This window comes from Cnephaeus nilssonii (genome assembly GCF_951640355.1).
Source record: "Cnephaeus nilssonii genome assembly, chromosome: 2".
Lineage (NCBI taxonomy): Eukaryota > Metazoa > Chordata > Mammalia > Chiroptera > Vespertilionidae > Cnephaeus > Cnephaeus nilssonii.
Window position 1 is genome coordinate 81969547 of NC_137073.1, and position 16555 is coordinate 81986101.

General features: G+C 34.7%; 1 protein-coding gene across 1 annotated transcript in view; it reads right to left on the reverse strand.

Annotated features, from left to right (window-relative positions):
* Positions 1–1201: 1201 nt before the first annotated feature.
* RNF180 (ring finger protein 180) overlaps positions 1202–16555 on the reverse strand; it is a 91841-nt gene continuing 76487 nt past the window's right edge. The window contains exons 6-7 of the mRNA XM_079799979.1: positions 15589–15717; positions 1202–2164 (exon numbers count right to left, since the gene is read on the reverse strand). Of these exons, the coding sequence (XP_079656105.1) occupies positions 1965–2164; positions 15589–15717 (329 nt within the window). The 3' untranslated portion in view covers positions 1202–1964. The remainder of the gene's footprint in view (positions 2165–15588; positions 15718–16555) is intronic.

Below are 16555 nucleotides of genomic sequence, written 5' to 3' on the forward strand. Positions count from 1 at the left end.
ACCGGACACTTAGCATATTAGGCTTTTATTATATAGGATTTATATTTAGTTTATAGATACAGATCTATAAACGAATAGGTATTACTGACCTAATATTAGGAATCAACATTGTTTCTCAGAGAAATATGCATATATAATACTACTTATTTTATTTTACTTCATGTACAATTAAAATTAACTTTTTAAGTAATTAAGAAATGAATGAAGGCACATTTGCTAGAGCTTAGACGCCAGGAATTGCATGTGAAATGACTGCAGCAAACTTTATTTTAAAATTCTTTAAATATTGCTCTCAATATGTGTTTTGTTAAACTTTCGGCCCTAACATATATTTTTAGGAAGACAATATTTTCCCTTTCATCATTCGTTGAGTAATAGAGATTCTATATATCCATTTTTAAGGTAACACTGAGCTTTGTCAACACATTGTTTTAATGAAATATTAGTAACCTGTCACTAGACTGCAAGCATAATTTACATATTTTATTATGACATAAGAGCAAAAATTGATCTGTTTTTAAATTGTAGTTTTCTGCTTTGTGAATTTTATGATGTCTTATGTACACTACTGTTTTTCTTTCACAAATATAGTATTAAACACAAACTAACAGTTTTAGAATAAAAGTATGTGCTATGCTTTCATATTTCTAAGAACATCACATACCATCATGTAAGTGCTTTTATTCAAATACAATCAGTAGAAAAAAAATACAGTCAGTAGTAAGTAATCAGGCCAAAATTTTCATAGACTGAACTACAGAAGCCTGACCCACCCCAATTTGTTCGGATGGTGGTAGTATTTTTAGTGCACTGAGAGATTCACCTACTGGACATTAGAGTGTAGGAATGTTGGGTTAGTATTCCCAAATAAAATCTTTTGTCCAAGGTTACACAAAGACCACCTGAGTGACTGCAATAAATAAGCTTACTTCTCTGTGCTCCAGGTTTCACACTCTTAAAATTGGGATACTTGTCCCAATTCCTTCCCACACTGGGATAGTAAAGATCTCCTATTTGTTTTTAATAAGGGAAAAACTAATTCCAAGGGATACTGTAATAGGAAATAAAAATAAATTTCAGAGAAATATTTCTTTCTATAAATCTATAAGCCTATTTCCACAATTCTTTATTCCAGACATTAAATCACATAACAACAATAAAATGTAAAAAAACACTCTTTATTGCACATTTACTATACATTTGACAACCTTATAGTTAAATGAATCATTAAGTTGATTACATTTTGGACATGCATTGCTGTTTTAGACTACTGAAAATCAGTCAAAAAATTTTTTAAAAAATTTCTTTGGGTGAGTAATCTTGTAATTCGAAAAGTGTTAATATATCTCTCCAAGTTTCTATTGGTGAGAGTCTCTTTTAATATTTACTATTCTCTTCTTATAATAACTTAAAACATTGCACTAAAGCTACTTTTCTGTCTGTAAAAAAAGGATAGTCAACTTTCTCAGTAATAGAAAGGGACATTATTAGGGATGACTGGAAACCAAAATGGAATATACCCTGTTAGATTAGTTCCAGAGAATATGGTTTGTTTTTAATGCATATGATATGCCTGAGAATAAGTGGTGAATGACTAAATATTTTTTTCTGATATCTATCCAAATTATCATTTCATTTTGTATTTTTACTACTTACAAGTGGAGGAAAACCTCAGTCTTTACCTTGAAGATAAGTATAAAAGAGACACTATAAAATCAGAGCCCACAAATCCTAAATGAAGAACTATGACATTCATAGTGCATTGTTGCTAAGAGCTAGACAGATAAAGTTTAGTTTGTTACATGAAAAACATTAATAAGTTACTTATTTTCAGACTTTCTATAAACACCCACATTTTATATAATACAACATTATAAAATTTCAAAGCACACTTAAAAAATGTTTAAGTAATTGTTGTCTACATCATCTGTGATTGTTTCAATTGTGGTAAGATGTGAAAATTCCTAAAACGGAAAGAAAAAATAGCAAAGAAAGCAGAAAACGATGAATCCAATGATCCAATTCACTGAATAAATATAGATGATCACCATATCCATGTCAAACCACCAACCGCGGCTATCATCCTCAAAGTGCAGGTAATCCATTCTGTGTGCACCGTGTGGGAACTGCCTCCTTGTAACTGGAGCTGCACGTCTGTGGAAACCTAGAAGTTGTATGAACATATTATTTTAAAGTTCATTGAATTCAGGTATGTGATCAGAAAGGATGCTGCATTATGAACACAGGTACCATGAACTGAGCACAATGAAATTTCACTGAGTGGTTTTCCTATTCCTGACAGTTTTTTCAGTGATAAGTAACTATGAGAAGTCTCTTTTAGTTAAGGGTTTCAAGGGTAGGGACAGTAAAATTAGCAAAGCTAAATTAGCTAATTAATTAAGTAAAATTAGGAAAGCTAAAATAAAATGAGCTTTAATTTTTTATAAATTTCTAATTATATATCTACTTAAATGATTGCCCTGACCAGGAATCAAGCCTGCAAACCTTTTTGGTGTATGGGATTATGCTTCAACCAACTGAACCACCTGCCTGGGGCAATACATAGATATTTTAATATATCATTCCATCAATAGATTTCTATTGGAGTGAGAAGCTTCTTTACTAGGAATTCACTTTTATACAGACTTAACTACATCCTACTATTGGTGATAAACTGATAATAATTAGTTTGGTATTGTCATGGTTTAAAGAGTATTCACTATTAGTACATTTTAGCTATGCTATTATAAAGTAAATTACACAATAAAGACACATACTTCATACTTTTCTGGCTACACAATAGTGCAGTGAAAATCACACTCTTCAAGCAATCAGAAAATCTGGATTCTTGTGCCAGTATTATCCATACTCATTATCTGGTCAAGTCAAAATAGTGTCTCTGTATCTAACAAGCTGTTCATATGGCTTTCCCCCCTTTAATCTATTAATGTGATGAATTCAAATAGGACTTTTTAAAAAATGTTGGACACATTTTAAAAGATTAAAGTTATGAATAAAGTGATAGATTTTCCAATATTTTATCATTTGAGAGGCTTGATTTAGGACAGTCTCAGATAATATGCTAATTATTTATTCCGTCATACCTAGGATAAACTCCATGTGTTCATGATATTGGCTTTTATGCACCAGTGAATTCAGTTTTGTATATTTTTATGACATCTTTATGCCTATTTCTGTAAGGAAGATTGGTCTATAATTTCTGTTTTATGTTATTTTTGCCTGGTTTGTATATCATGATTTTATTGGCTTCATAAAACATGTTGGCAGTGAGGTGACAATTCTCCATGGATATCTTTCTATCTTGCAAGCAGAGGTACTGACTGCCTTTGTTCTGTATTGCTTTTGAGAAATATTTCTATAATAAATAGTCTTGGGAGATAGTATAGCCCTCTGTGAAGGTTTGGTTTATAGCCTAAGAACAGCACAGTAAATGCCTGTTAGAAATTATTTGAGTTTTGTAAGCTTAGAGCTCTCCATGGTAATGCACTCCACCACATGTGTAGACAGCATCTGGCCCTATTGGTAAGACTCTGTAAGAGGAGTGCACATTACAAATGCTGCTGCTCTGGCTACTGCTGTGAGTAATAAACCGTCCTTGTCTCTGACCCAGAAGTCTCGTCTCGGGTCTTCTGCAAGCATCCATGCAATTGGAAGAATTCAAGAAGAACCAGCCTTCCAGAATCTGAAACAGGTACTCCTGCTTCTCCATAAATTTTACTTTGTAAACATAATTATCTCACAATTTCTCTCATATCTGAGAAAAAAACAAGGCCATGACTTATTTTTCCCAGAGTATATGGTCCAAATTTATATTTGCTATCAAAATCCATAAAGTAACCTACATTATTTTGATGATTTTTCCAAAGACAGAAAGACTGTCAACAATTATCTTGAGATATTCATTTTTGAAATTTTAGCAACTTGCACAGAGCTTATAGTGGGTATTCAATATGTGTTTGTTGAAAGGGTACCTGTTTATAAAAGGATGTACTTAAGGGAATAAATAATTAGCATATTATCTGAGACTGTCCCAAATCAAGCCTCTCAAATGCATTTTCAGTAGGAACTGAATATTATTATAAAAATATTTGAGACACTATATATAATTCAGAGCCCTGAAATCAATATTGAAAAGGAGATATGTCCTATCCTTCTTGTAATGGGACAAAGGTTGAAATATGGTGTTATACTGCTCTGTATTTTTCATATTACATAAGAATTTTGGCGTGCCAAAAGTTGATTGATATAAGTAGGCCTTAGCAGAGGTGGAGTGATATTTTTGTAATCCCAGGTAAGTATAGAGTTACTTTGTTAATATCCTCAAAAACAATGCAAAATGGATTTTAAATTTCGTCTTTATCTCCTATCGCTTTAGGATTGCAGAGTCAAATATATATAAATCCTGCAGAATTAAGCTTTATATTGAATAAGTTAAATATGTTGCAGATTATTTATAATTCTATAACACTTAATTTTTAATATAGTTTATAAAATTATCAGACTAAATTATAAAAATTTTAAATGTTTTGTTTCTGTAACCAGGCAGAAAAGTCATTATTAAAAAACATATTTATTGTAGTAAAATATATATAACAGATTTACCATTTTAACCATTTTCAGTATACAATTCAGTGGCATTAATTACATTTACAAAGTTGTGCCACAATCATTACTATTTCAAAAAAAATTTTCATTACTGTGAAGAGAAACTCTCTAGCCATTAAAGGATAATGGCCCAATTCTCTATTCTCTCTAGTCTCTGGTAACCTCAAATGTACTCTCCGTTTCTATGAATTTGACTATTCTAGATATCTCATATAAGTGGGATCATACAATATTCATCCTATTGTGTCTGGCTTATTTCATTTAATGTTTTCAAGAGTCACTGATATTGCTGCACATGTCAGAACTTCATTCCTTTTTATGGTTGAATATATTCCATTGTATGTATGTACCACATTTGTTTATCCATTAATTTGTTATAGATATTTGGCTTGTTTCCATCTTTTGGCTATGGTGAGTAATGCTGCAAAGAACATTGGCATACAAGTATTTGCTTGAGTCCCAGTTTTCAATTCTTTTGGGCATATCCTCAGGAGTACACCTGTTGAATCATATGGTGATTTTATGTTTAGCTTTTTGAGGAAACTACAAACTCTTTTCATAGTGGGATGCATCATTTTACATCCCAATCAGAAATGATGAGGGTTCCATTTATCCATCAATGGACACTTTGGTTGTTTCATACCTTGGCTATTATAAATAATGCTGCAATGAACATGGAAACACAGATATCTCTTCAAGATAATAATTTTTGTTTCCTTCAGCTACGTATGCCCAGAAGTAGGACTGCTTTAGGAACCTCCTTACTGTTCCCCCTAGGGGCTGTGCCAGTTTACATTCCCACCAAAAGTATACACAGGTTTTCTTTTTTCCACATCCTCACCAGCATTTGTTACTCTGTATTTTCACAAAATTTGTTGTTAGTGTACAGAAACACTACTGATTTTTGCATGCTCATCTTGTATCTTCCAACTTTGCTACATTGATTAGTTCAACTATTGTTTTCGGTTGATTCTTTAGGATTTTCTACATTAAAAAAACCCATGCTTCTGTAAACAGAGACCATTTTACTTCTTCCTTTCCCATTCTGATGCCTTTAATTTTTTTTCTCAGACCTCGCTCTGGTTAGAATTTCCAATATATGTTGAGTAAAAGTGGCAAGTGGGCACCTTTGTCCTATTCCTGATCTTATAGGAAAAGCGTTCACCACTGAGGATACAGGGTGGGGCAAAAGTAGGCTTACAGTTGTGAGTATGCAAATACAGTGTTTACTCTTGTATTATTTTCCCTACAAACCACTGTGAACCTACTTTTGCCCCACCCTGTATTATTAGCTGTTGACTTGTCATATATGGCCTTCATTATGTTGAGGCATGTTTCTCCTATACCTGCTTCGTTTTTATCATGAACAAATGTTGAATATTGACAAGTGCTTTTCCTGAGTCATTGAGATTATCATATTCTCATTCTATTATTGTAATTTATCACAATGAATGATTTGCACGTGTTGAACCATCCATGTATCCCAGAAAAATCTGACTTGATTAGGGTGAATGAGCCTTTTAATGAGCCACTGAATTTGGTATGCTAGTATTTTGTTGAGAATTTTTGGATCTATATTTATCAGATATATTGGCCCGTAGTTTACTTTTCTTGTAGTGTCCATATCTGGCCTTGGTATCAGGGCAAATCAGCTTGAAAAGCCTCATATTTGGCCACCAGTTGTATAATCTCCTTTTTATATTTATTTATTAAATTGATTGGGGTGGCATTGGTCAACATGAACATATAGGTTTCAGGTGTGGGTTTGTATTATCTCTTTTAAACTAAACTAGTAACCTTTTTTTTTGTTCTGTGTGAAATCTTAGGACATATGACATAAGTAATGTAGAATAAAATGACTTGAAAGCATAATATGTACATATATATCAGAGTGAACTAAAAATTTCTAGTCATTTTAAAGAGACATCTTTTAAATTCTCTTTGGACTGTTTTGAGAAATTATCCTTATGGCCTTCCATTTTCTCAGATCAGTAAAAAAGTAACAAACAAAAAAACCACCCCTGTGCCATATGTTACTGTTTTCTCTCTCTGCTATTTTAGGAAAAGGATATTTAAATGTAGTAATAAAGAAAAATTAATGGGATATAAACTAAATGTTTTCAGATATATTTTCAGATTATACCATAACATCTTTAATTTATATATAACCTTACATTATTTGCAATCTACCTATAAAATATTTTAGAAATACAGTATAGATTTTAAGTGATAATGCAATATAGAATTGTTCACAAAACAGTAATATCTAAAATTTCTCAACAAAACCTTGAATTACTACAATACAATTTTAGAGAAGTTAAAACATGTACGTAGAGTACGACTTTGCTAATAAAAGCCACTTCATTGCCAGCACAGTTGTGAAGTTTCTGTTTAAAATATCCTAAACTGTTTTGATTAATTATAACACAAGACTGATACTGCTGGTGCAGGTAAATATTTTCATATTATCCTATTAATTTAGTGAGCCAATACTCTAATAACTGTTGAAATTTGTGGTCATACATCTCATTTAATATTTACCTGTTTTAAGCATTCCTATATAAGAAAGAGGTAATATGCAAATTGACCCTCACAAGATGGCTGCCTATGACCAGGCCAGCAGGGGGGTTAGTGAGGGACGACCAAACAACTGAACAGCAGGCTGTGTGGGGTGACCAGGCCGGCAGGGGGGTTAACGAGCAACGACCAAATGACTGAACAGCAGGCTGCGTGGGGTGACCAGGCCAGCAGGGGGGTTAGTGAGGGACGACCAAACGACTGAACAAGCAGGCTGCGTGGGGCAACCAGGCTAGCAGGGGGTACAGTTAGGGGTGACTAGGCCGGCGGGGTGCGGGGCAGTTGGGGGCGACCTGGCCGGCAGAGGGGGGCAGTTAGGGATGACCTGGCAGATGAGCAATTAGGAGCCAGCGGTCCAGGATTGTGAGAGGGATGTCTGACTGCAGGTTTAGGCTTGAACCAGCAGTCGGACATCCCCCAAGGGGTCCCGGATTGGAGAGGGTGCAGGCTGGGCTGAGGGACCTCCCGCCCCTGAATTTCGTGCACTGGGCCTCTAGTAATAAATAAGTCTACTTCATGTACACTGTAAAAATGAAAGATGTGGGTAAGCTTTGGTATGTAAATCACAGCCGTAGCTCCACCAGTTGGCAAAAAAGGCCTGGAAATTTCAAGCATATCCTCAGATCGTGAGTGTACTCCTCATGTCCCCAAAGGAGAGAAGCTGGGACTGCCTCTTCCTGGAACTTCTCTTCCTCTCTCAGTACTTCCTTGATAACCCTCATTTAAGAGATTTTTAAGTATGACTTTTTTTTTTTTTTTTTTTAACAGATGATGGAGTTAGTGCTTTAGATCTAATATTAAAGTGCTAAACACTTTGTGGTCTCCCAGATCCCATGACATTTTTATTGGAGAGGTGGTGTTCTCAGCATATTGGCTAAACTTAATTTGTGCAGATTTCTGATATTTGCACCGTAGTTTCAATTAAACTTGTATTTGCTATCCAAACCAAATGGATAATTGCTATGCACTATTAAACCATCACTGTACTGCCAGAGTTAACATCATTTCAGTGTAACACAAACACCACTCATCTCCTTTATAACATTGTATTCTATCTGATTAATTCATTCTTTGTAGTAATATAGAGAGGTTACTGCCTGAAGACCTGTACCTTTACATCCAGAGTCCACAATTCTGTGACTCAGTCACAAGTCCCAGCCACTTCTCAATGTATCTTGGCTCTTTGCCTGCACAGTGGAATCTCCTGCGCAGCTTTGCATCCTGCTGCTATTCGGAGCCCATCTCCTGAGGTTCTGATTTAAGAGGCCTGGGATAGGACCAGGCCCTTTGGGATTCATTCAAGGTCGTAAGTGTGAAACAACAGAAATTAATACCCAGAACAGTTTTGCTTCCAAAACCAAAACAAAACCTTAGCTCTTCTCTTCCCTCATGAAAAAAAAAAGTGAACAAAATTGTTCATTTCAGAGGAGGTTTAATGCACTTTCTGCTAAAATGCAGCACACCAAGTCTAGGGCACACTTAAAAATCTCTCTGACTTACCTCAAACTTTCTGGGAAGACAGATTTCTGGGTTATATTCAAACTCCTGCTGGTTGAGCATGTACTATTTTGTTTTCTATTCTTTTCCATGTGGATATTCCTTCATTTATACTGGGCATGTTTAAACTTGCAGAATCAATCTAACACCTTCAGGCAAATTAATGATCAAATAAAAATAATTCCCTAGGCTTTTACAGGAAATAGATGGATTTGTCTTAAATATATATCAGACGCCAGCATTTTAGCACGCATGTTTTAGTGCATGGAATATTAAATCATGACCCCCTCACCCCAATTTCTTTGACTTGAGTATATTTAGAAAAGAATTCAACAGCATGGAAGTTTTTTTCATATTTGTTTTTTTTGTTTTTTTGTGTTTTTTTTGCAAAAAGATCTTAGTAAAATCTGTTAGCTTATTTGCTTTATATATACTATTTTAATATTACAGGTACACTTATATTTATATACTTATGTCATTTTTCTTTAGGGAACCAACTAACATGGCTGGGAATACATCAACTTGATACTGGTAACCGAGATGCATTCCTGGAAATGGTAGACACTCCAGGGGAAAGAACTAGGATTCACAGAGCCATCAGTGCAACTGGTACCTGAGAAGAGATGTAAAGGCTAGCTCACATTTACCTAGAATGTTTCCATTCCTTTCACGTTACTCTTTTTATGTAGAAATACATAAATATGTATTTTAAGAAGAAAAAATTTAAAACACATCTGCTTACTCATCAATATCTGAGACACTACTTGGTAGGGTAAGAAGGAATGAGTCCATGCGAGGTAAGTGAGCGAGCTCAATAGCTGAATGAATTCAGGGAGAGTTTATACGAGCTTCTTTGGCTAGAAAATCTAAAACTATGTCAAAATGTTTTGTTTTTGTGAAAGGGACACTAATTTTGTAGAGCCAAAGGCATCTATGGGGATGTCTATTCTTTCCTCTAAGATCCCCCTATGCACTACTTCCTTCTACCAACCTCAGAATACTAAGCTGAACAGAAGCTTTCTTGGGGACACAATTAACATGGCATGGATGGTATGGCATGTGGAGTAGTATGGATTAACTATGAAAATCACAATCCCAGTTTTCAAATATGATCCCAATTTTATATCATTTTTTTAAAGAAGATGATTCAATCAATATCTAATTAAATGTAGTTAATTTCTTATGAAAAAATAATTAGAAATGAAGAATAACAAAAATAGTACATGTAATGTATAAAATTACTGAGGAAATATATAGTTTTAAATAATTTTTATCTTTTTACATTTTAAAAAATTAACCATCTAGAATGCCACATTAATAGGATAAAGGACAGAATAAATCCAAAGAAAATAGCAGAAAGGATTTAATGAAGAGCAGAAGTTATGAAATAGGAGAAAAAATACAATTCAGTTAATTTAAAAAATTGGTTATTTAAAAATAATATTGACAAGATCAGGAAAAAAACAGGGCATAAGTAAGACTACAAAGAGAATATAATTATAAATAAAGGAGAGATTAAAATATACATTATAAAATTTTTTAACAAATTTTAAAACAAAAAATATGAACAAATTCCTAACAAAAAGATAAGATGTTGACAAAGCAGAATATGAAAAAAGAAAACATACTAATACAGATGTAAAAGTCACAAAAATGATTACATTGAGTTTATCCCAGAAATACAACAGCACTGTAACATTAGAAAACTGATTATAACCATGAAATGCTGAAACTATTTCACAAAATTAAATATTCATTCAACAAAAACTATTAGCAAACTGGGAATGAATGGAGCTTTCTTAAAACCTCCAAAATACACAGCAACTTCTACTAAATGATAAATAAAAGCATTCCTTTTCAAATCAGGGATGCTGCCATCACTGTTTTTATGGAAAATCAAACAGAAGTCCTAACTTAGAAAGTATAGCAAGAAAAAAGAGGGAAATGCATATTAGATTGAAATATATAAAATTGTCTTTACAGATATGATGGTTTTCTTTGAAAGCCCCCTAAACCCTATAAATAGATAACATCACTAATCATCATGGAAATCAAAACCACAATTACATACCACCTAACACCAGTCAGAACTGTTACCACAATATGAACAAATAAAATGTGTTGGTGAGGATGTGGAGAAATAGCATCCCTTATGCACTGTTGGTCTGAGTGAAAACTGTGCGGCCACTATGGAAAACAGTATGGAGATTCCTCAAAAAACTAAAGATATACGATACGACCAAACAATTCCACTACTGGGTATTTATCAAAAGAAAATGAGAACACTAATTTGAAAAGATATATGCACTCCTATGTTCATTGCAGCATTATTTACCACAGCCAAGATATGGAAGCAACCTAGGTGAACATCCATAGATGAATGGGTAAAGAAGATGAAGAAAGCAGTTACAAAAGAGGCATCTAACAAGCTGACATGCATTTGAAGGGATCTCAAATTATTAGAGATCAGAAAAAATGCAAAATAAAATAGCAACGAGGTTCTTAATTCCCATTCTCTGCCAAATTTGTCATTTTCCATAGTTCTAATTTTCCCCCAACCTTCACGCACTGTTAATTATACTGGTTATTTGGGAGAACTCTTGGTACTATGTAGTGAAGTTAATTATATTCATATCCTATGACCCAGACATTCTGCTCCTAAGTTTATACACCAAATAAATATTCACACAGTCTACACGATGATATCATTAGTGTTATTTTAGTGGCAGGGACTTAGAGGTATTTTGGATTCCAGTCAGTGAATAGAGAGGGAAAATGAGGTAGATACACACCTCAGTAGAGCATTAATTAGAACCCACAGATTAGAGGTACACATAGCCACCTGGATGGATCTAAAAGTCTAGTGCTAAGTGGAAAAGATAAGAAATAGGGTGGGAATCAAACCTTTTAAATCTCTCTTTCATACAAAACCAAAACAGAAAATTTTTTAAAATATAATAAAAAGGGAAGAAAATTAAAAACACAAACTTTCACAGCATGGCAGTTTCAGTCCGCAAATGCAATATAACTGTACACGTACAATACCGGTGTGGCTCTGTTCTTTAAAAAGGATACAAAGGCAGGCTCAAGCGAAAACAAACCATCCCTCCCATTTCCACAAATTAAAAATATATGCACAGAAAACAATAGTACACATTATATAGGAGTACAAACAAAAAGACGTTAAATAAACCCAACCTCATGGAAAGTAGGATTGGGGTCAGTCTAGTGCAGTCTAGTGATGATGGTATGTCATAAATGAAGAAGTAGGACTGGCACAACTCTCCTCTGTACCCAATGTTCAGAAAAAGAGGAGAACACCACCACAGCAAGTACATAGGTATATCTCTAATCTAAAAATGTGTATGACATTTGTAAAGAAAATGATAAGATTTTACTATAAGACATAAAGATTAGAGGATCTCAATAAAAGGAGAAAAAACAGTGAGTGGATAGGGAAAGCTATTACTAAAAGGTGTCAATTTTCCCTCAATTGACTAATACATTGAATAGGTCCTCCCTCACTCAACCCAACCTAGTTTTTCATAGAACCTGACAAGCTAGTTTTAAAACTCAAAGAGAAAAAAGAAAAGCCAAGGCTCTCGTACAGAAAAACAAGTTTTTAAAAGGTGATGTCACGACATAAAAGTTTAGCAATTAAGACAAAATGGTATCTCAGAAATAGACCCACACAATGGGAATTTAAAATATGACATATTAGCATTGTGGATCAGTAGGGAAATAAATTATTTTTAATAAATGGTGGTTAGAAAAAAAATTAAACAGAAAAATTCCCAAAGCAGTTGGATCCCTACTTACAATACAGCAACTCTCCTTCCCCTAATCCTATAAAACACCGCCACCACAAATCAATTCCAAAGACCTTTAAGTCTATTTAAAAAACACACAGGAAATGGATAAAGAATTTCTTAAGGAGGTAATACACACCAGAAAGATGATGAAGAACTATAAGTCATTGGAAGATATAAAGTGAAAAGACCACAGCTGCCATTCATATAATTAACAGAAAAAGGAGTCACCATATTTTTAAAACTCTCAAAAATCGACAAGAAAAACACAATAAAAAAATGGACAGAATTCATAAATGAGTATCACAGCTGAAGAAACTCAATTGCCCAATATACATATAAAAGTATGTTCAATTCCTATTAGTAATTAGAGAAATTAAAATGCTGATGAGATCTCATTTTATTTATACCTTTCAGACCATCAAAAGCTGAAGGACTGAAAATATCAAATGTGGTACACAAAGCTGGTGATAATGGTTTGGTTTAGGTAATTAAGTTAAAGATATGCTTTTCTTATGACCCAGCAGTTTTCTACTGGAATATATTTTAGAGGAACTCTTATGCTCCAGGAGATGAAACAATGGTAATAGCAGCATTGTTTATAACAACAAAAACCTGGACAGCTCAGCTGCTCATCATCAGGAAGAATGGATAAATGGTGCCATATCCACACAATGAACAAGAGTATAGCAGTAAACATAAATGGATGTGGTTACACTCCCTGAAATGGATGAATCCAAGAAACATAATGCTGAGTGCCAAAGCATATATAGAAGAATATATACATTAACATGGTAAATGTTCAAAAACAACCAAAGTTAAATGAAGTTAAGTATACACATGTATACTTATATAAAGAAATGATAGACACAAAATTCAGGGAACAGAAAGCAAACAAAGAAATACAGAAGGGGCACAGTAAACCTGGTAACGGAGGACTCCAGCGTGTGATTAAAATCCTGTGTGTGGCAATTACAGAGGCTTTACCTGGCAGGCCTCGCAGGGGAGAGGTGCCCTCCCACACAAGTCTTGGTGTACGGCCAGGCCAGGGCATATCGTCTCTGAAGGAGTTGCAGTCAAGGCCTCAGGCCTCCTGGCCACTGATGCTTGTTCACATACTGACATCCTAGTCCCAGCGCCTGCATTCCTACCCAGGTCCTTTATGTGAGGCCGTGGGCAGAGGGCTTCTCTGCTGAGCTCTCTTTGCAGGGGAGAAGGGGGAAACCTTGAAGACATTTTTTCTGACTCTGTTAGTACTGAGTACTTTTCCACTCCTAGCCCTTCTCATTTGCCACCCCCTCACCCCCACTAAAAATATCCTCTAAAAACAACAACAACAACAACAACAAAGCCCTTATAAACCTCAGGGTCCATAAAACTGCCAGTGCCTTTTGATCAGAACTCCCTCAGCAGTGAGATGATCCCCACCTCTGTGCTGGTCCACCTGAGCCTGGACCAGGGTGTGGTTCCAGCGGGGAAATGGAACGGGGGGGGGGGGGGGGGGTTGTTGGGAGGGGGGACTTGGCATTTCCTTCTGTTTTAGACTCTTGCTTATTGCATGGCACCAAGTGGTTAAAGGCTTAACTCTCAGTTTTGACTGAGCCTGACAGCTGGGCTCTCCCTGAGCTCCTAACAGTAACCTATTGCTTAAGTTAGGTTGTATAATAAAGCTACTTTGAACCTCCTCCATAAAAACTTGAGTTCTGTGGAACTCCTGTGTGGAGAACAAATAAGATGAAACCACAAAGAAGTAACTGTTTAAATTATAGCGTCAGCACCCACAAATACAAAAAGATGGAGGAAATTATGGGGTGATCACAAAGGTGCTTCATTCTTTTTTAAAATTTGGGTGTATGGTAGAAGGTAGGATACAAAGGAATATTTTAAAACACATAATTCATATTATAAATTTTCTCCTCTTTAGTATGAAATCCCTTAAGTAAGACTGATTTTTCTTATATTTGATTTCGTATTTGGGGCAAAATGTGATACATTTAAAATATTTTTATCCCAATTCTGTGGATAATGAGTTTCTACAGATACTAACCACTTTAAAATATATGTGCTTATATAATGTCCTTAAACTACTTTCTTCATTCAAACCACTGTATAAAGTTATATTTGATCCTTAAACTACTTTCTTTAAACCTTAGGGAGTTTGTAAATCAGTTTATTTGATTACCTCAAGCATGCAGGCTCTGTTTCTTTCTCCTTTTGGTCGATGTCCTTGCTGTGTTATTATCCATCTTCTTTACAAAAGTCCCTCCTGTTCCCTGAAGATCACAGTTCTCCATATTCCACATCTAACCCTTCCCACCCAGACCCTGTAATATCATCAAGGGCAAGTACTAAAACTGCACAATGGATCATTCTCTGACATACCATGGTTTTATAAAAGGTGAAATTATATTTTAAATTCATATTGTATGATCATTTGTTACTGTATAAACAGTAAGAAATTCTCAAAGGTGGAAAAGGTATTATAGATTGCCTTGCCCTTATTTTGATAATTCCTTCTATCTATGTAGTGAAATTAGTTATAATTTAGAAAGTGCTTTCACATTAGCTCATTTGATCATTATAACAACTCCATTAATCAGACAGGGCAGACATAATTATTCCCATCTATCAGAAGACAGAAACAAAAAAGTGTCAATGCTATCCCTCGGCCAAACAGCTAGTTAGACCTGAACACAGAGACTGGTCTTCCTAGTCCACTGCACGCCTCTGAGACAAGGCTCTGCCACTTCCCACTTGTCCTAATCTTGTGAGACAACTGTAAAATACTAACCTAAACAGACAAATCTCTCACTTTAGAGACGCATTTCATCATCTACACATTAAACATTACTGACCACAGGCAAAGTAAATTTAATGAGTTTCTCCCAATTATTGCTCGTATTGCATAGTCTCCATTATCTTCATGTGTACGCCTGTAGCTTTCAGCAAAATCCTTACTTATAATTGATCAATTCAGAAATCTGTTTCCGGTAACATTGTTAAGACAGGAAGAAAACAGCGTTAAAAAGGAAGCTTGTACAAAGTTAGCAGACCTTTAAAAAAAAATTAATTTCCTTACCTCCAAAAAGATGGAATGCTTTCTTTCTGCAGCTCGGTAGGGGCCACTTTGCAGAGCTGGATTTCTGAAAGCTTTGTTTTATTTTCAAATATTCTTTAGTGAAGAATGTTTTTGTGGCATTGTTCAGTTCTAGAATAAAGCAAAAGCAAACTATTTTTAAACATTAATTTGAGTAAAATGGCAAGCACACAAAAATAATTGTTGTAGTATTTTGGTAATATAGTCATCTCTTTAAGACAGTGAAGACGAAACTAAATTCAATTTTCTTTATAAGTCAAGCCAAATATAATTCTCCCAAATTCACATTTGCGGCAACTTTGATTATGTCAACATAGGACATGCATCTACTGTGAAGCTTCTACGCCAGATACTCTCCAGACACGGAGAATGCAGCGATAGATAAGACATATCTCCTGCCCTCAAGAAGACTGCAGACTAAAAGATGGAAATAGAAGGCACATAAAGAAGGGGGGGAATAATAAAGTGTTAGGGATGTAGCAATAGAATAGCTAGAGTAAATTCACGTGAGGCTCAGGAGTGATCATGGTTGGTTGAATCTGCAGATGCAAAACCTGAGGATACTGAGTAGGTGATGTCCTTAAAAAATCCTCAGAGCAAATGCAGTATCAGCTTTTCTAATATATCCTTTAGGAGAAATCACATGAAAAATTCCCTTTAAAGTGCCAGAAAAACCTTTGCTCACCTTTAGAAAATGCTGTTTCTTTTCATGAATCATGAGAATCATTTAATTGTGTACATACTTTTAATTTTCCTTAGGCAGCCAGATTATTTAAAACCAAATAGTTCATATCTATTAATTGTTATAATATAAGGCCATATGGCTTATTTATCAGCTCATCCACTCTCACCTGGTCTTTATATTCCATTTCATTTATTACATTCTTTTGTGCTGCTATTTCATTGATTATATCTTTTAAAGCACCTCAAATTCTTTTGAGGTAGGGTA